Raw genomic sequence first — 20,994 nt, 5'->3', positions numbered from 1 at the left:
CCTATTCTGTAAAGGAGTATCATTTAGTAGACCTATAGGCCTATTCTGTAAAGGACTTTCATTTAGTAGACCTATAGGCCTATTCTGGAAAGGACTTAAATGATTTTCAGTCCTCAGTGGTTTTGGATGCCTTGACCAAAAAAAATACCTAGTAAACCTCAGAGATATTTTGTAGTTAATCCCTAGAATTATCATGTTCAAATTGTTAGAAGTGGCTTTAAAGGTTTGGACTAGTCTGATCTTTGACCTAGAATTAAATTGATCAATAAACCTACAGGTGCCACTGTCAGATATTGGCTATAAAATAGGAAAAAGCTGAATAACTCCTTTGTGTGAGAACCTTTTTTATGGTTTTCTAGTACAAGGCTAATTTCCTAGATTTTAGGGACCTTTTGGGAACGGGACATAGGGAATAATAAACTTGTTATGAGTAAGTTATAATTAGTCAGTCATTAACAAGAACATCTCATATTATGGTGCTTCTGATTTAATATGATATCATTTTGCAACATTTAAATAAAACGTATATGGATAGGCTATTATTAGTCACAAGTCAATTCAACAGAGAATTAAATCAGTCATTTAGACAAACAAAATGGCTGTCATCCACTAGGCTACACGGTCCTATCTGCGCATGCCCACCACACCTCTGTCACCGACAGTAGAGACCAGGTATTGAGTCTGACGAGTGACAGGCTCTTTCTCAAAGGCTTAGCCTTACTGATCCTGGCTCCTAACACAGCACTGTCCAAAAAATGGTTTCCAGGACCGATGAGACTGAGACAAGAGACAGGCTGTCATAAACCTAAAGTAATCACAGACTAATAGATCTGACGTTGCAGTGGTAACTAGAACCGAAACTTGATTTTTTTTTTTTGGGGGGGGGGGCATATTGTTACAGCAGAGAAAACCGGACGATATCGTATTGAAGACAAGTGACGGAGACAACTGAACCGGCTGTAGGCAACCCGCTCCAGAGGTCCGCTGATATTGGCAACAAGGTTTGCACGCTCAAGGGACTGCGAGTTATGGATTTCCCGGGAACTGTTCTACTACTGCTGTTGTGAGGTTTTACTGCGCGTTACCTGTTTTATAACAGTGTTATTGAATATATTATTACAAATATATAAACTACAACCTATTTGATCATGTACCAACACAGTAAGAAATGTTTTACCATCGAATCCCTGGTTGGGAAAGACGTGAACTCTTCGACTACCGGGGACGAACCGATCAGACCTACAGCGCTGAGGTTCACGGAATCAATTCACCCGGCGCCCTTTGGGAGTTGTTTTCAGAACTCCGGCAGGACTTTATACGGCAGTCCAGACATGATGTTCCCTGACCCGGGCACACACACAGGGAACTCCGGTCTGCCCCTGCATCCCCTCCAGCTTCCATCTCAACCTTTCTTCAACCCGCATCAGAGAGACACGTTGAATTTCTACCCGTGGGTTCTTCGAAACAGATATCTCGGCCACAGGTTCCAAGGTAAGCGAACAAGTACTTTAATTTAACGAATATTACTAAGTTATTTTAAATAATATCATATGTTTGGGCATATCCTTGTTATTGCACACGTATGGGGACATATTACGCACGAGCTAAATTCCAACGACTGTAAGCATTAGAATTGAGAACTCACTCTATAGTTCCGTGATGGAAGAAATGTTCTAATGATCCCTGGACACGCGACATGTTGCTACGGATGGTCATTTATTCAGGACACACAAAAATATATATAAAATGGGTAGTAAACAAAGTAACAAAAACAGGATCAATGCAAATTATTGAAACTACTGTTTGCAGAGGAAAAAGTTTCAAAATCCAATTATAGTTATTTTACTTGTTAAGTTATAGTTCTATTCATTATTGGTACATTTTCAGAGATTGGATGCATTAAAATAAACTTAAAACATCGCACCCAAGCTTTGAACCCGCCGGTAGCTTTAAAAACCTGTAAAAACCACAAACGCATACTTTTCGTCCATTTTCAGTAGTGATTTAAAAAAAACATTAATATATGTTTTAATTCAATGAAAGTAGACTATATTGTTTATTTTTATTCATTTAAAATGCACATCGAAGCCATTGCACTTTCTTATAATGTATGTTCAGATAAAGTTGTTAGGAGATCAATAGTCTAATATGTTGAATAATAATAATAATAATAATACTAGGGTAAATTAATTTAAATGTGTAAGTTGTATGCAATTATTGAAATAAAATAGGCCTATAATCAAGATTTCTTTCACATTTGCCTAACCATTCGTTTTAGGTTTCGCATCATTCAGAAAGTTAATTATAAGCAGTGGTGCAAAAACTACCCAATTATCATACTTGAGTAAAAGTAAAGATATCTTAACAGAAAAGGACTCAAGTAAAAGTGAGTCACCCAGTAAAATACGACTTGAATGAAAGTCTAAAAGTATTTGTTTTTAAATATACTTAAGTATTAAAATTACATGTAATAGCTAAAATATACTTAAGTATCAAAAGCACAAATATAAATGATTTCACATTCCTTATATTAAGCAAACTGGACGGCACGATTTTCTTGATTTTTAAATGTACGTATAGCCAGGGGCACACTTCAACACTCAGACATAATTTACAAACGAAGCAATTGTGTTTAGTGAGTCCGCAAGATCAGTGGTAGTAGGGATGACCAGGGATGTTCTCTTGAGAAGTACGTGAATTTGACCATTTTTCTGTCCTGCTAAGAATTTGAAATGTAACGAGTACTTTTAGGTGTCAGAAAATGTATGTCGTAAAAAGTACATTATTTTCTTTAGGAATGTAGTGGAGTAAAAGTAAAAGTTGTAAAAAATATAAATAGTAAAGTAAAGTACAAATACCCCAAAAAACGACTTAAGTAATACGTTAAAGTATTTTTACACCACTGATTATAAGGATATTTGTTTCTCAAATATTTAAATATAATTAACTTATATTTAATTAGATAATTTAATGTTCAAAGTTATTTGGATTAAAAGTAACAAAAGACAGGAATAATGTAATATTATTAATTTCTAATAAGTTATAGTAATATAACAAATAATAACAGAAATAATAAACAAATAATAACAATATTATTTAATTCAAATTTGCTTTGTGTTCAACTTTAGATTTAAGGGCTGCACATTTCGGATAAGACATCGGACCAGATACAAAAGTCTTTAGGAACCAAATAAATCCATGAGAGAAATTGAATATTGGAAAATCTCAGTATTCAGTGACCAAAACTTTAAATCTTCTTACTCAAGCTATGTGCAGTGCATACATGCAGTACATGGTGAACATCCTTACTAACTGATGCTGGGTGGTCCTCAAAAAAACAAAGCAATTTGTTAAACCAGACAGATCAATAACTTTCAACGCTCATCTCGTTGACTCAGTGGACAGCAGTGGTTAGCCACATCAGGTGTGCTCTCAGGTATGTTACAGGTATGTTACACTCTGACCAGCCAGCCCAGGGCCGTATTCACAGTGTCTCAGAGTAGGAGTGCTGTTCTAGGATCAGTTTAGCCTTTTAGATCATTAATGAATAAGAGTATAAGGACAAAAGGGGGGGAATCTGGTCCTAGATCAGCTCTTCTCTTCTTTACAGTCCTGTCCAGGTAACCTTCAGGGTGTATCTCAGTCAGGTAATCAGTAGGAGTCAGAGGTTGTTGTCACTGTTGCTCAGATCAGGAGCTCAGATAAAGTGTCTTTGTTTACAGACACAGCAGATCCACTCACTGATGGTGTCCAATAACCATGAAAACTAGTGTTTAGACAAGGCTAACTACAGACCGGAGGAGTGAGAGGAGAGGATTAGCCATCATGACTGTCACTTACTGTTAGGGATGGATGGGTGATTTATTTTCTTTCATACTCCCCACACTTCCTGAGAGGCTGAGAGAGAGAAAGATAGAAAGAGAAAGATAGAGAGAGAGTTGTACAATATAAGCAGGATCTTAGGTCGTACACATGTGAGCAGCTCTTTATATTGGGGTGAATTTCAGTGTGTATGAGATTGTTATGGGATTGTTATCATCAGGAAGGACAGTTCATTCACCCATCTCATCTCCCAATGGTCTGATGGTCTGGAGGTTTGCTTTGACACATTTGAATTCATTAGGAGGTGTTGAATGTCAGGAGATATGTGTCAGAGGTTAGTTCATAGAATACTCCTCTTCTTATAGTTGTTTCAGTCTTTGGTTTATAATCAGACAGAAAAACAATCAATCAATCAATCAATCACTCAATCAATCAATCAATCAATCAATCAATCACTCAGATAAAGACGGACTGTATGAGGAGGATGAAACATTATGATTACTTGCATGTAAAATGCTAATAGATTATAATTTTGTATGTAAAGAATAATTTATGCTGGAATTGATAGTTTCCTTTTCACATTCATGAATTATCTCTCTACACGTATACTTTACAGTCCATTTAGTGAGAAACGGAAATAGACCATCCTCCCCCTTATTTACGGCCGTCCGACTCCCTCCGTATTCATCCATCCAGGGTTAGAATGAGAGATTGGCCCCCACCACTACCCAGTGTGTAGCTGACTGCTGACAAGACCATTCTTGTTGGTGCCAGGGGACTGGTCTTATTGGTGATGAACACAGCTCTCTGGCTGGCGCTGCCATCTGCTCCCTGGTAGTCATGTTGGAGGCATGTTCCCCCATGTTCCCCCACCCGCTGACTACAGGCCAGAGTGTTGAAGGCTCATCGCCTGGAGGGTATTCCCTCTGTGGCTGGGGCTGAGCCACCCTTACAGTTTAGGGTTAGTAATCACAAAGAGTCTCGGAGTCGGAGTGTTGATTTAGGATCAGGTCCCCAAGTCCATATAATTATATTTATTATGATCTATAAGGCTATATTGATCCTAGATCAGCACTCTTACTGATGGAGGTCTGAGCAGAACCAGTATTAGAGTTCAGGCCTAGTGTTCAGCCTGGTGAGATCCTCCCCAGTCTCAATCTTCTCCAGGGGGATGTGAGTGGAGGTGACGCCACTAACGCCATACAACAGATGATGCCAGTCTGACTGTCTATCTGAGTGGTTAAACCACCAGCCAGAACTAGCATGGGGTTCTCAAGGAAAATCATGTTGTTTCTTTCCTTATCAATGCATTACTATATTAGATGAAAACTACAATAGTTACAGCTGTTAAAAATTAAGACTTTAACACGAGATATATTACATTACATCTCCTCAATTTATTTAATTCAGCCTAATGCTGAGATTTAAAAAATGTACCACAAAATGGAGATACTATTTAGTTATTTTATTTTAGGACATGGACCCTAAAACCAGGAAATCCTATGACTTCTGGGACAGTGTGGCTTGTTGGTGTTCAGTGTCCCTTGAGAAGCATTAAGACTAAAGTTTTCATCACCTGCAGCTGCAGTGGATCTCTTTTTACATTCTCCTGTTCTACCAGAGCCGTGCTCCTCACATTCTCTCTCTTCAGAGGTGTCTCTATTGTTTTTACATTCTCCTGTTTTACCAGAGCCGTGCTCCTCACATTCTCTCTCTTCAGAGGTGTCTCTATTGTTTTTACATTCTCCTGTTTTACCAGAGCCGTGCTCCTCACATTCTCTCTCTTCAGAGGTGTCTCTATTGTTTTGTCCTCCGATGTTCAAAGCATTTTCAGCACGCCAGCTGAAGATGGTTGTTAATGACAGTCCTGTGACAGAAAATATGCATTCTTTAGTTAGCTAACACAGCTGAAGTGCTGGAGAGCATACCCCAATATACTGTTATCCATGGCACTGTTAGTGCTATAGCCTATTTATTGTAGCAGGAAGGGGTGCTACAGTGCTTTCAGAAGTATTCACACCCCTTGAGTTTTTCCACATTTTGTTGTGTTACAGCTTGAATTTAAAATGTGTTACGTTGAGATTTTGTGACACTGGCCTACAAACAATATCCCAAAATGTCAAAGTGGAATTATATTCTCTGATTTTTTTTACCAATGAATTAAAAATGAAAAGCTGAAATGTCTTGAGTCAATAAGTACTCATCCTCTTTGTTATAGCAAGCCTAAATAAGTTCAGGAGTAAACATTTGCTTAACAAGTCACATAATAAGTTGCATGAACTTACTCTGCATGCAATAATAGTGTTTAACATGATTTTTGCATGACTACCTCATCTCTGTACCCCACACATATAATTATCTATAAGGTCCCTCGGTCAAGCAGTGAATTTCAAACACAGAATCAACCACAAAGACCAGGGAGGTTTTTCAATGCCTCGCAAAGAAGGGCACCTATTGGTAGATGGGTAAAAAAAACAGAAAGCAGACATTGGGTATTCCTTTGAGCATGGTGAAGTTATTCATTACACTTTGGATGGTGTATCAATACACCCAGAACCCTACAAAGATACAGGCATCCATGAGGCCAATGTTGACTTCAAAACAGTTACAGAGGTTAATGGCTGTGATAGGAGAAAACTAAGGATGGATCAACAATATTGTACTTACTCCACAATACTAACCTAATTGACCGAGTGAAGAGAAAGAAGCCTGTACAGAATACAAATATTCCAATTTTTTTAATTAAAAATAAATAAATATTATTTACAATGACGGCCTAGGAACAGTGGGTGAACTGCCTTGTTCAGGGGCAAAACGACAGATTTTTACAATGTCAGCTCAGGGATTCGATCTAGCTGTCACGTCCTGACCATAGAAAGCTTTTATTTTCTATGGTAGAGTAGGTCAGGGTGTGACAGGGGGGTTTGTCTAGTTTATTTATGTCTATGTTGGTTCTAGTTTATTTTTTCTATGTTGGGGATTTTGTCTAGTTTATGTATTTCTATGTGGGGTTCTAGTTTCTGTATTTCTATGTTGTTGTTTTTTGGGATGATCTCCAATTAGAGGCAGTTGGTCATCGTTGTCTCTAATTGGGGATCATATTTCAGTTGTTATTTTTCCCACTAGGTTTTGTGGGAGATTATTTTGAGTAAGTGTATGTTGCACCTCTTCGTCACGGTTTGTTGTTTTGTTCATTAGTTTATTTCTTGCATAGTTTCACAGTTGAAATAAAATGTGGAACGGTACACACGCTGCGCTTTGGTCCCATTCTTCAGACAACCGTGACACTAGCAACCTTTCGGTTACTGGCCCAACGCTCTAACCACTAGGCTACCTGCCGCCCAAAACATGCATCCTGTTTGCAACAAGGCACTAAAGTAAAACTGCTAAAAATTGGGCTAAGAAATGTCCTGAATAAAAAGCGTTATGTTTGGGGCAAATCCAACACAACACATCACTGACTACCACTCTTCATATTTTCAAGCATGGTGGTGGTTGCATCATGTTATGGGTATGAGATTTGTTAATGACAGTATGCGGTGGAACACATGAAAATCACATGTACCTTCAGAATTGTTTAGCGAACTACTCAGAGGTAGCTACTGGTAGCTGGCGATCGACCTGTTGGAGACCCCTGAGACACAGACTGACCAGGTGAATCCAGGTGAAAGCTATGATCCCATATTCATTTCACTTGTTAAATCCACTTCAATCAATGTAGATGAAGGGGAGGAGACAGGTTAAAGAAGGATTTTTAAGCCTTGAGTCTATTGAGTATGTGTGCGATTCAGAGGGTGAATGGGCAAGACAAAATATGTAACTACCTTTGAACGGGGTATGGTAATAGAAGCCAGGCGCACCTGTTTGTGTGAAGAACTGCAACGCTGCGGAGTGTTTCGTGCTCAACAGTTTCCTGTGTGTATCAAGAATGGTCCATCACCCAAAGGACATCCAGCCAATTTGACACAACTGTGGGAAGCATTGGAGTCAACATGGGCCAGCATCCCTGTGGAACGCTTTCGACACCTTGTAGAGTCCATACCCAGAGGAATTGAGGCTGTTCTGAGGGGAAAAAGGGGGAGGGGTACAACTCAATAGGACGGTGTTCTTAATGTTTTGAACACTCAGTGTATATTAATCTGTGCATGTGGAAAAACATTGTTGTAGCATTGTTTTGAATAGAAGCTGAGGAAACCTACTATTAGCTATTAGCTATTATTACCAGGTGCTAATAAGAAAGATTATTTCTTTATTTGATATATTAGGATCCCCATTAGCCAACGTCAATGGTGACAGCTAGTCTTACTGGGGCCTGACGTGTAACGAAAAATACATTACAGACAAAAGACTTTACAATTGACATACATTTGGGGCGGCAGGTAGCCTAGAGGTTAGACCATTGGGCCAGTAACCGAAAGGTTGCTGGATAAGGTAAAAATCTGGCCTTCTGCACCTGAACAAGGCGGTTAACCCACTGTTCCTAGGCCGTCATTGTAAATAAGAATTAGTTCTTAACTGACTTGCCCAGTTAAATAAAGGTATAATAAAATGTGTGTACATCTATCAGTTACACATGTCAGTTCATACACACAACCAGTAGGTCACATGTCAGTTCATACACACAACCAGTAGGTCACATGTCAGTTCATACACACAACCAGTAGGTCACATGTCAGTTCATACACACAACCAGTAGGTCACATGTCAGTTCATACACACAACCAGTAGGTCACATGTCAGTTCATACACACAACCAGTAGGTCACATGTCAGTACATACACACAACCAGTAGGTCACATGTCAGTTCATACACACAACCAGTAGGTCACATGTCAGTTCATACACACAACCAGTAGGTCACATGTCAGTTCATACACACAACCAGTAGGTCACATGTCAGTTCATACACACAACCAGTAGGTCACATGTCAGTACATACACACAACCAGTAGGTCACATGTCAGTACATACACACAACCAGTAGGTCACATGTCAGTTCATACACACAACCAGTAGGTCACATGTCAGTTCATACACACAACCAGTAGGTCACATGTCAGTTCATACACAACCAGTAGGTCACATGTGGGAGAGGCGTTGTGCCGTGAGGTGTTACTTTATTGGTTTTTGAAACCAGGTTTTACTGTTCACTTACGCTGCATGTATATTTGTATGTTAGATGGAAGGGAGTTCCATGCACTCATGACTCTGTATAATACTGTATGTTTCCTTGAATTTGCCCTGGACCTGGGGACTGTGAAAAGACCCCTGGTGGCATGTCTGGTGGGGTAAGTGTGTGTGTAAGTTGACTATGCAAACAATTAGGAATTTCCAACACAGTAATGTTTCTTATAAAAACAAGAAGTGACGCAGTCAGTCTTTCCTCAACTCTCAGCCAAGAGAGACTAGCATGCATAGTATTAATATTATCCCTCTGATTACAATGAAGAGCAAAACGTGCCGCTCTGTTCTGGGCCAGCTGCAGCTTAACTAGGTCTTTCTTTGCAGCTCATATGACTGGACAATAATCAAGACAAGATAAAACTAGAGCCTGCAGGACTTGCTTTGTGGAGTGTCATGTCAAAAAAGCAGAGCATCTCTTTATTACGGACAGACCTCTCCCCATCTTTACAACTATTGTAAACTGTCATGGTCAAAAGATTCAATCTAAGGTAACACAAAGTAATTTAGTCTCCTCAACTTATTCAACAGCCACACCATTCATTACCAGATTCAGCTGAGGTCTAGAACTTAGGGAATGACTTATACCAAATACAATGCTCTTAGTTTTAGAGATGTTCAGGACCAGTTTATTACTGGCAACCCATTCTAAAACTGACTGCAACTCTTTGACTTTTATTAGCTGTGGTTGTTGATGCGTATATGGTCGAATCATCAGCATACATGGACACACATGTTTTGTTGGTGGCAGGTCATTGGTAAAAATATAAAAGAATAGAGGGCCTAGAGAGCTGCCCTGCGGTACACCACACTTTACATGTTTGACATTAGGGAAGTTTGCATTAAAGAAAACCCTCTGAGTTCTATTAGATAGCTCTGAATCCACTATATGGTAGAGGTTGAAAAGCCATAACATACGTTTTCTCAACAACAGGTTATGGTCAATAATATCAAAGGCTGCACTGCAATCTAACAGTACAGCTCCCACAATCTTCTTATTAGCAATTTCTTTCAACCAATCATCAGTCATTTGTGTCAGTGCAGTACATGTTGAGTGCCCTTCCCTATAAGCATGCTGGAAGTCTGTTGTTAATTTGTTTACAGAGAAATAGCATTGTATTTGGTCAAACACCATTTTTTCCAATAGTTTTCTAAGAGCTGGCAGCAAGCTGATAGGTCTCCTGTTAGAACCAGTAAAGGCCTCTTTACCACTCTTGGGTAGCGGAATGACTAGTGCAGCTGGTTATTCCAGGCCTGTCAAAGAAGATATTAAGAGTTAACCATAAGCAGATGTGATTTGTTATGCTAGGCAAGAAATACACGGTTGTTTCCACAGACAGTGCTTTCATTGAACTCATTTAACAGTCTGTAGTAGAGAGCATCAGGTCAGTTTCTAACTAGGTTTATATTAGCATGAAATTATCCCTATAATATTGTAGTGTGTGCAAAGCTGTCATTAAGGCAAAGGGTGGCTACTTTGAAGAATCTCAAATATAAACTATATTTTTATTTGTTTAACACTTTTTTGGTTACTACATGATTCCATATGTGTTATTTCATAGTTTTGATGTCTTCACTATTATTCTACAATGTAGAAAATAGTAAAAATAAAGAAAAACCCTTGAATGAGTAGGTGTGTCCAAACTTTTGACTGGTACTGTATACAAATGATCTTAATGTCACAATATAGAGAGGAGAAAAGTCACTGAACCTGCCATCTACAGTGGTAATATAATCCTCTATTTCTGAATGAACCTGCCATCCAGAATGGTAGATTAACCCTCTATTTCTGAATGAACCTGCCATCCAGAATGGTAGATTAACCCTCTATTTCTGAATGAACCTGCCGTCCAGAATGGTAGATTAACCCTCTATTTCTGAATGAACCTGCCGTCCAGAATGGTAGATTAACCCTCTATTTCTGAATGAACCTGCCATCCAGAATGGTAGATTAACCCTCTATTTCTGAATGAACCTGCCATCCAGAATGGTAGATTAACCCTCTATTTCTGAATGAACCTGCCATCCAGAATGGTAGATTAACCCTCTATTTCTGAATGAACCTGCCATTCAGAATGGTAGATTAACCCTCTATTTCTGAATGAACCTGCCATCCGCAGTGGTAGGATACCCTATAGCTTCTGAATGAAGTGTTATTCAGTATTGAAACTAGATGATCTACACTGAACACAATAATGAATGCATCATACAACAATTTCAAAGATTTTTCTGAGTTACAGTTCATATAAGGAAATCAGTCAATTTAATTAAATTCATTAGGACCTAATCTATGGATTTCACATGACTGGGAATACATACACTACCGGTCAAAAGTTTTAGAACATCTATTCATTCAAGGGTTTTCCTTTATTTTTTACTATTTTCTAAGTTGTAGAATAATAGTGAAGACATCAAAACTATGAAATAACACATATGGAATCATGTAGTAACCAAAAAGTGTTAAACAAATCAAAATATATTTTAGATTCTTCAAAGTAGCCACCTTTCCCCTTGATGACAGCTTTGCACACTCTTGGCATTCTCTCAACCAGCTTCACCTGGAATTCTTTTCCAACAGTCTTGAATGAGTTCCCACATATACTGAGCACTTATTGGCTGCTTTTCCTTCACTCTGCGGTCCGACTCATCCCAAACCATCTAAATTTGGTTAAGGTCAGGGATTGTGAAGGCCAGGTCATCTGATGCAGCACTCCATCACATTCATTTTTGGTAAAATAGCCATTACAGAATGCTGTGGTAGCCATGGTGGTGTGCCTTAAATTCTAAATACATCACAGACAGTTTCACCAGCAAAGCACCCCACACCATAACACCTCCTCCTCCATGCTTCATGGTGGGAACCACACATGCGGAGATCATCCGTTCACCCACACCGCGTCTCACAAAGACACAGAGGTTGGATCCAAAAATCTCAAATTTGGACTCCAGACCAAAGGACAAATTTCCACTGTTCTAATGTCCATTGCTCATGTTTCTTGGCCCAAGCAAGTCTCTTCTTCTTATTGGTGTCCTTTAGAAGTGGTTTCTTTGCAGCAATTCGACCTTGAAGGCCTGATTCACACAGTCTCCTCTGAACAGTTAATGTTGAGATGTGTCTGTTACTTGAGATGTGTCTGTTACTTGAACTCTGTGAAGCATTTATTTGGGCTGCAATTTCTGAGGATGGTAACTCTAATGAACTTATCCTCTACAGCAGAGGTAACTCATGAGAGCGAGTTTCATCATAGCGCTTGATGGCTTTTGCAACTGCACATGAAGAAACTTTCAAAGTTCTTGAAATATTATGTATTGTCTGACCTTTATGTCTTAAGGTAATGATGAACTGTCATTCTCTTTGCTTATTTGAGCTGTTCTTGCCAAAATATGGACTTGGTCTTTTACCAAATAGGGCTATCTTCTGTATACCAACCCTACCTTGTCACAACACAACTGATTGGCTCAAATGCATTAAGAAGGAAAGAAATTCCACAACTTTTAAGAAGGCACACCTGTTTATTGAAAAGGATTCCAGGTGACTACATCATGAAGCTGGTTGAGAGAATGCGGAGAGTGTGCAAAGTTGTCATCAAGGCAAAGGGGGGCTATTTGAAGAATCTCAAATATAAAATATATTTTGATTTGTTTAACACCTTTTTGGTTACTATAGGATTCCATATGTGTTATTTCATAGTTTTGATGTCTTCACTATTATTTTACAATGTAGAAAATAGTAAAAAATAGAGAAAAACCCTTGAATGAGTAGCTGTTCTAAAACTTTTAGTGTTGTGAAATGGTAGTGTATATGCATCTGTTGGTCACAGATACCTTAAAAAAAAGGTAGGGGCGTGGATCAGAAAACCAGTCAGTGTCTGATGTGACCACCATTTCATGCATGCAGCGCGACACATCTCCTTTGCATAGAGTTGATCAGGCTGTTCATTGCGCCCTGTGGAATGTTGTCCCACTTCAATGGCTGTGCTAAGTTGCTGGATATTGATGGGAACTGGAACATGCTGTCGTACATGTCGATCCAGAGCATCCCAAACATGCTCAATGGGTGACATGTCTGGTGAGTATGCAGGCCATGGAAGAACTGGGACATTTTCAGCTTCCAGGAATTGTGTACTGATTATTGAGACATGGGGCCGTGCATTATCAAGCTGAAACATTAGGTGATGGTGGCGGATGAATGGCACGACAATAGGCCTCAAGATCTCATCAAGATATCTCTATGGATTTAAATTGCCATCAATAAAATGCAATTGTGTGCGTTGTCTGTAGATTATGCCTGCCCATACCATTACCCCACCTCCACCATGGGGCACTCTGTTAACAACGTTGACATTAGCAAACCGCCCGCCCACACAACACCATACACACTGTCTGCCATCTGCCCGGTACAGTTGAAACCGGGATTCGTCCGTGAAGAGCACACTTCTCCAGCGTGCCAGCGGCCATCAAAGGTGAGCATTTGCCCACTTACATCGGTTACGACGACGAACTCCAGTCAGGTCAAGACTCTGGTGAGGACAACGAGCATGAAGCTGGTTGTGAAAGTTTGTGCAGAAATTATTTGGTTGTGCAAACCCACAGTTTCATCAGCCCTCCGGGTGGCTGGTCTCAGACGATCTCGCAGATGAAGAAGCCGGATGTGGAGGTCCTGGGCTGGCGTGGTTACACATGGTCTGCTGTCGTAAGGCCGGTTGGACGTACTGCCAAATTTTCTAAAACGTCGTTGGTGGCAGCTTATGGTAGAGAAATTAACATTCAGTTCTCTGGTTACAGCTCTGATGGCCATTCCTGCAGTTAGCATGCTAATCGCATGCTCCCTCAAAACTTGAGACATCTGTGGCATTGTGTTGTATGACAAAACTGCACATTTTAAAGTTACCTTTTATTGTCCCCAGCACAAGGTGCACCTATGTAACGATCATTCTGTTTAATCAGCTTCTTGATATGACACACCTGTCAGGTGAATGGATTATCTTGGCAAAGGGGAAATGCTCACTAACTGGGATGAAAACAAATTTGTGCACAATTTTTGTTGTTGTTGTGCTTTTGGAACATATCTGTGATCTTTAATTTCAGCCCATGAAACATGGGACCAACACTTTACATGTTGCGTTTATATTTTTGTTTAGTATACTCGGGGCTCCCAAGTGGCGCAGCGGTCCAAGGCACTGTCTCTTCAGTGCTAGAGGCATCACTACAGACACCCTGGTTCAAATCCAGGCTGTATCACAACCGGCCGGGATTGATAAATGTTGCAGAGAAGAAAGGAAGAAAGGATGCCCAGTGTTGTCCAGGTTTGGCCGGTGTAGGCTGTCATTGTAAATAAGAATTTGTTCTTAACTGACTTCCCTGGTTAAATAAAAAAAAATCTTCTAGAGGTTTTTATTGAGTCTAGCCTAAGAAAAGTATTCACAAAGATTTATGGAATAACTCACTTTAAATTACAGTACTATTAAAATGTGATTCATGTCTTTGTTACTTTGGCACAACTAAGCAATGTCCTATTTAAAGTATCTTATTTTGAAACACTTTGATCTGAATAGCAAACATACGTTTCTCTCACAATAAACATATGCTTAAACAAAATAGGCACTGAGCAAATTTCAGGTTTGCTGAATGCAAACTTGACCTGTGTGAAAATTCTGTTCAACTTCCAGCGCGCGTTTGCTGAAGCTGTACCCGCTTTAAGTTACTGCTTCAAAAAGTATTCTACTGTGGCTAGTTGATCATAATGTAGGCTTAACAGAGTAGCCTACCATCAACAACAATGGAGAAATGGTATGTTGTTCAATATAGGACTACATTCTGTGAGTAAAAATATTATTAATTGACATTACCCTGTTTATCCACGTGTCCTTCAGACAAGGAGGTGACTGAAAATGTTGTTGTGGTGTCGATGCAAGAAACCATTTTACAAAATTAAAAATCTTTATTATTCCCATACCATAATTACAGAGAATCAGACAAATTATTCTATCCTCTTACCCTCTGCCTGTTGGCTACTTAGCTTATTCAAGCCTGTCTCAAAATACAACATTGCCCCTTAAAGACAAAAAAAAAAGCTCTTTACCTGACTCGCTATTCAAAGATGTACAGCGTTTCTTCTCTTGTAGGACTCAATCACTCCCCCATTGCTGACTACAAATGATCTATAACTGGGCTAATAACTCACTAACTAGCAAAAGATATGAACAAAATGTGCACGTGGCTACATGCAGCTCTCACTTTGATCTCCAAACAAGCGCATCTTCTCACGACCGCTCATCCTGTAAACACAGTCCAGTTCAAAGTGAATGGCACAGATCCATATATGGCAATGGTCTATTTACATATAGGCCTACTGCAGCTCTGATTGGTTATGCCGCACCGGTCTGGTCTGTGTAGTGTACGGGGCATGACTTGTGTCTGATAGTGTTTAACTAAGGTGGAAAACTCTAGAAAGTTGAGTGAAGTTCAATCTAGTGCTTCTCTCTGTGCGGTAGTCCCGGGGGCTTGCATGGGCGCAGCTTAAGGCCTCCGCTTTGCTGAACTCAGCTAGCCGAACCGAACGAGTGTGCTCACAAACTCCCTTAAAAGACCTTCGCTTGAAAAATTTGAAAAAAAGCAGCAATGGTACTGTTTGTCCATTTTGAAACGCCATACACTTCCTCAAAATAGTCAGAATTAATCTAAGGTAACTCAAGAAATGTGTAACTAATTTTGACGTTTTTGACGAAGAGATCTTAGTCACGTAATTTTACATCTAACTAAGATGTTTGGTGCAGTACTGTGCAATGAAAAAATGTCCGTGAAAATGAGTCATCTCTCGTTGAATGACAACAAAGACTTTATTGAAGAAATCCCAGTGTTGACCAATCACCGACGAAGAGGCGTAGACTTCGGCTACGAACTTCGGCTTGCTTCCAGAAAAAAAATGTGTGTTCCCGAACAACCGAAAAAACCCTCACCGAAGTCCAAAACAAACAAAAACAAACAACATGTCGTCATAATATGTGCACGAACTCTACCGACCTGTTTCGGCTGGGAAGAATGCAGACGCCTTTATTATTAGAGGGGAACATTAGTCATGACATGATATATCAGAGAGGGTTTTTTTCTTTCAAATGTACTTCTCTCTCTCTCTCTGTGTGTGTGTGTGTGTGTGTGTGTGTGTGTGTGTGTGTGTGTGTGTGTGTGTGTGTGTGTGTGTGTGTGTGTGTGTGTGTGTGTGTGTGTGTGTGTGTGTGTGTGTGTGTGTGTGGAACCAATATGCTCGTTGTTTAAAGTCCCAGTCCCTGGAGGTGGATGTCATCCATGGTGGCTGAACCAACATGTCAATTATTCAACTCTACTATTTCCTAACTGTAATGACATTCAAACGTTGTGTAATGCATACAGTGCATCATCTCCTTAACTATAAATCTGTCTACATACTAGAACAAGCATTTTGAATGAGGTGTGGTGTGGTAGCATTGTGAAATGGAGGGAGAATGTCACATCCAAACATTAGTAGTGTTTACCTGTATATTCATCAATTACTCACGTTATGGGAAAGTGTCATGAATGATGAGTCAAGTGAAGATGCCCATCGGGGCACATTGATATGGCTAATAGTGACCTAGAGAGCAGCATGCAATACATATCAACACTGATGTCCTGCTTAGCAGCATGCAATACATATCAACACTGATGTCCTGCTTAGCAGCATGCAATACATATCAACACTGATGTCCTGCTTATTCAGTTCTTTGTCCTCCTTTTTGAGGTGTAATTGGACAAGGTATTAATCACAAACAACACCAAAGCCTACAAAAAAAACTTTGTAAAAAAACAGTATCAGTTTGCTGAGTTGTACAGCAGTTAGTATACTATAGTTTCTCTCTTTACACATACAACAAGAGCTGCTACGGTGTCATTCCTGTCTGTCAACCCTAAGTCTAACCCTCCACTTCCTCTCCCTCCTCTCCTCTCTGCAGATGAGGACAGCAGCCCAGAGAACCTGCTTCTTCATGGGCCTTTTTCCCGCAAGCCGAAGCGCATCCGGACAGCCTTCTCCCCCTCACAGCTCCTCAGGCTGGAGAGGGCCTTTGAGAAGAACCACTATGTGGTGGGAGCAGAGCGGAAGCAGCTCGCCAGCGGCCTCTGCCTCACAGAGACACAGGTGTGTGGTGAGGGGACTCAACGATGTCGAACGCACCCTAAACCCCTAGGGCCTAAAAGCCAATTTGTGCTTGATCCGAAAATGTGGTCGGAGGCTCCTGATGGAGGGTGTGACGCAATTGTGGCGCCTCTGGAGGCTTGCGGAGGCCAAATCGAACTCCGTACCGCATCGTTGTGCTCCTTCGTATAGCTCCGTATAGCTCCGCATTGACATGATTGGTTGGCGGTAGGTCCAGTATGAACATAAACTCACTTCCTTGACAACTTCCTTCACAACGGCTCTGCTCAGCGAAGAGCAAGAAATATACATGCCCTGACTTTAGAGGCCGTATCACAGTAAATGCTGTATGGCCACTGCAGAAGGCGGATTTACCATGCAGAGCCTTTAAGGCATGGCTGCATTCCAGAGCGCTGAAACAGGAGATATGAGTAGACTCGTAGTCAGAACTCCACAACACCCTCTCCACCAACATATAGCTAAAACCAGGTTTCTTTACCACAAGTTGTTTGTCCTACGCTAGCTATCGGGATGGGCAAGGTGACGTCAATAAATTATGTAGTAGATTTCACAATGATTATTTATGACTTCATTTTCCCTAATCAACATCAGAAACACGCTGCTGATGAACAGCAATTTAGGCTTTTCACAATCCTCTCATGCAATATTTCATACATTGGGAATACAGTACTGTATTGTATATTGTATACATTGGGAATACAGTACTGTATTGTATATTGTATACATTGGGAATACAGTACTGTATTGTATATTGTATACATTGGGAATACAGTATTGCGATGTGCTGAACTTTTAATTTCAAAGGAATTAGACCAATAATTGAATCAAGCTTGTAAATGTGATATTAAAAATTACAACCAGACAATGTCTGAAAAATTTGATAGAAATGCGTTGCTATTTGCAAACAGCTGTAAAGAACGAAAGTATGTGAACCCTTAGGTGAAGGCAATGTTTGGCAGTGTTGGCAGTATGGAAGCAATAACAGTTTTACACCATGTGAAATATTGTGTTGTCATTGTTGCTATGACACTTTGAAAAAACCTTCGCTTAAAAATCATAGGGGGGATACATGCAGACACTTTTATAACTAGTAAAGGTACATTTACTGAAGAAAATGTGTGTGCTTGCTTCAGCTGTCTCAAGGTGTTTCATGGACGTGGAAGAACAAGTAGTAGTAGTTTTTACAGCAAGCACACTGATACTATATATTTTGCCAATGTTTCTTCCAGTACTAAACGTGATGTCTCTCCTTTGTCTCCCAGGTAAAGGTTTGGTTCCAGAACAGGAGGACGAAGCACAAGAGACAGAAGCTGGAGGAAGAGTCACCCGAGTCGCAGCAGAAGAGGAAAGGAAGTCAGCACGTCAGCCGCTGGAGGGTGGCTACACAGCAGGGCAGTAGCCCCGAGGACATCGATGTCATCTCAGAGGACTGACGTACGTCGTTGTCACCTTGATTAAACCATCAGAAATCATTTGTCATGAATGCAGACTGACTGACTGCAGACTGACTGAATGCAGACTGACTGACTGCAGACTGACAGGTGTCTGAATGTCGGCAGTCTGTGTGCTCCTCTGAACACCTGGTTTGACCTTTCAATGAAAACGATCACTGCTTTATGTTGGACAGAAGAAGGCCAAGTTTATCATTTTATTACACAGCTCTGACTGCTGTAAACATGGTGGACATCTGCATTTGGTCTATGTTGCTTGCCGTAGCAGCACAAATTACTGAAGAGAGACTGTTTGACTGGGAGGAATCCGTTCAATACAGTTTGTTACTCTATTGTCTACCTGAACTTGAGATTGTCCTTCCTCACACTCACATTTAACAAAACATTGTCATTGTTTTAGCGTTTTCAGTTTGTTGTGTAATTGTACAATGCTAAATATGCACAATATGTTTGTGGTCAAAAATAAGCCATTGGTATGATAGCTATAGAGGAACCACCTAGAACCTGCTGATTCTGTTTAGGATTTTGTTAGTCTTTAGACCAGTCCCACTGAAAGGTAGGCAACTGCCACTTCAGACAATACATCATATAGATGCCACGTTACCCCTGAAATATGTTTTTGAGTCTCACATTGGAATAGTTTGGACAATTTAAATTGTAAGTATTTATGTACATCTAAAAATGGTATTCTATGCATATTTTGTCCTTGTTTTGTTTCCTCTGGATTTTTAAAAAGGCAGTTTTTGTCTAGTTTGTTACTCTTAAAATTCATTGCAAGTTTCTTTTTGCCTTTGACAAATATTTGATCAATTCTACTGAGACCATGTAGAGTGTACAGTCCAGGCACATTCAAACTTGTCCACAAGAATGACATGAAAAACAAATGTACCTCAATACTACATTTATTTCAGCAACCATTACAATTCCTGTGATATCATGTTACGTAGCACTTCGTAGTGGAATATATATATATATATATTTTTATTTGTTTTAAATAGATGTTAGAAATAACGCACTATAAGTAGGCCTACACTTTGATTTGATTTGAACCTATGCCCCGAGAGTGAACGTTTTTTTGTACTTTCTGTGTGTGGTCAGATGACTTTGGAAAATAAAAAACATCAACATAACATTATCTGTACAATACTACTGATATATATATTATGTGCGAGTATGTCTAAGCGTTCATTTTATAACCTATTTTCAACATCTATAATTGTCGACATGTCATGATGACACGTCAAACTACAAACGCATATCGGTTAAATGACAACGACACAGAACATGGAAAAAGTAAATTGATTCACGACGGTTTGGTTTTTGTTATTTGGTCTATACCTTTGTGGAACAGCTGTTCATATTTTTGCGAACTGCGGTTAAATAGTCCAAGCTACTGATCAGCATATTTTTGTGACATGTATACATTTTGAAATAAAAAAGTACAGAAAGCCTAGTCTAGCCTATACACAGAGGCATGGTTATAGTTTACAAAGCTTTATCTTGTGTTGTTAAACATGTTATCCATAAGAAACCCAAATGCTCTGTGTTATTTACTAATCTTTATTCAGTCTGCAGATAGCCTTTATTATTAGGCCTATCCTAAATTATACATTGGCTATAATAGGGTTATTAACAATTAGCCTAGATTATCAATACACTTATTGACGAAAACATGAACCATAAGGAGGTTCTTTAGACGGCAGTAGGCCTATTAAGTTTGACGACACGTTCAAAGCGATATGAAGCAAGTTTAACATAACTCGGTGTCAATACACACTTTGTTCCGTCTCGTGCTCTTCAAAGGACATCTTTCACCAGAAATATTGTTGTGCCAGAGATGTTTTTCTTTCCGGACACACCGAAGGACATATGCAACACTTACAGCAGCAAAAATAGAGAATGACAAATGTAATTGATTAGCCCCTTAGGCCATAAACCTTCAGCCGAAAGAGTTTCAAAAAAGGTAGGCCTATGTCAGACTCAGAATCAAACGCATATTTTTTATTCCAATTTTTGCCATGTATGAGACGAGGATGTGCTGCTATGGGAAAACAACTTCACTGTTCCGTTATGCCGACACACACAGATGAGTAACGGCTGAGAAAGAGACAATCACAGCAAGAAATGTGTCGGGCCAAGCGGACATGATCACCCCAACAACAGGCCAAAACCCGTCCCTGCTATTATTACTAACACGACATCCCCTCCTTACTAAAACGGCTTTCTTTGGCTAATAGAGACAAGTCTAGCGTGAGCCATAGTATTAATCAGTGATATATGGAGCATAGTCCCTAAGTGGTCAATCATTTAGAGCCGTTGTTCTTCATACTCAAACTGTCCCTAATTTCATTCTACGTTTTGTTATATTTT

At 39.8% G+C, this 20,994-nt stretch overlaps 1 protein-coding gene across 1 annotated transcript; it reads left to right on the top strand.

Annotated features, from left to right (window-relative positions):
• Nucleotides 1–666: 666 nt before the first annotated feature.
• On the top strand, nucleotides 667–19,754 carry LOC115167291 (homeobox protein EMX1). The gene is made up of 3 exons (XM_029721582.1): nucleotides 667–1,491; nucleotides 16,971–17,155; nucleotides 18,436–19,754. The coding sequence occupies exons 1-3, from the start codon at nucleotides 1,149–1,151 to the stop codon at nucleotides 18,604–18,606; spliced, it is 699 nt and encodes a 232-aa protein (XP_029577442.1). The 5' UTR covers nucleotides 667–1,148; the 3' UTR covers nucleotides 18,607–19,754.
• Nucleotides 19,755–20,994: the final 1,240 nt, after the last annotated feature.

Source organism: Salmo trutta, chromosome 3, assembly GCF_901001165.1.
Source record: "Salmo trutta chromosome 3, fSalTru1.1, whole genome shotgun sequence".
NCBI classification, from domain to species: Eukaryota; Metazoa; Chordata; class Actinopteri; order Salmoniformes; family Salmonidae; genus Salmo; species Salmo trutta.
The sequence above is the reverse complement of the archived record's forward strand: the minus strand, read 5'-3'. Positions and strand labels throughout refer to the sequence as shown.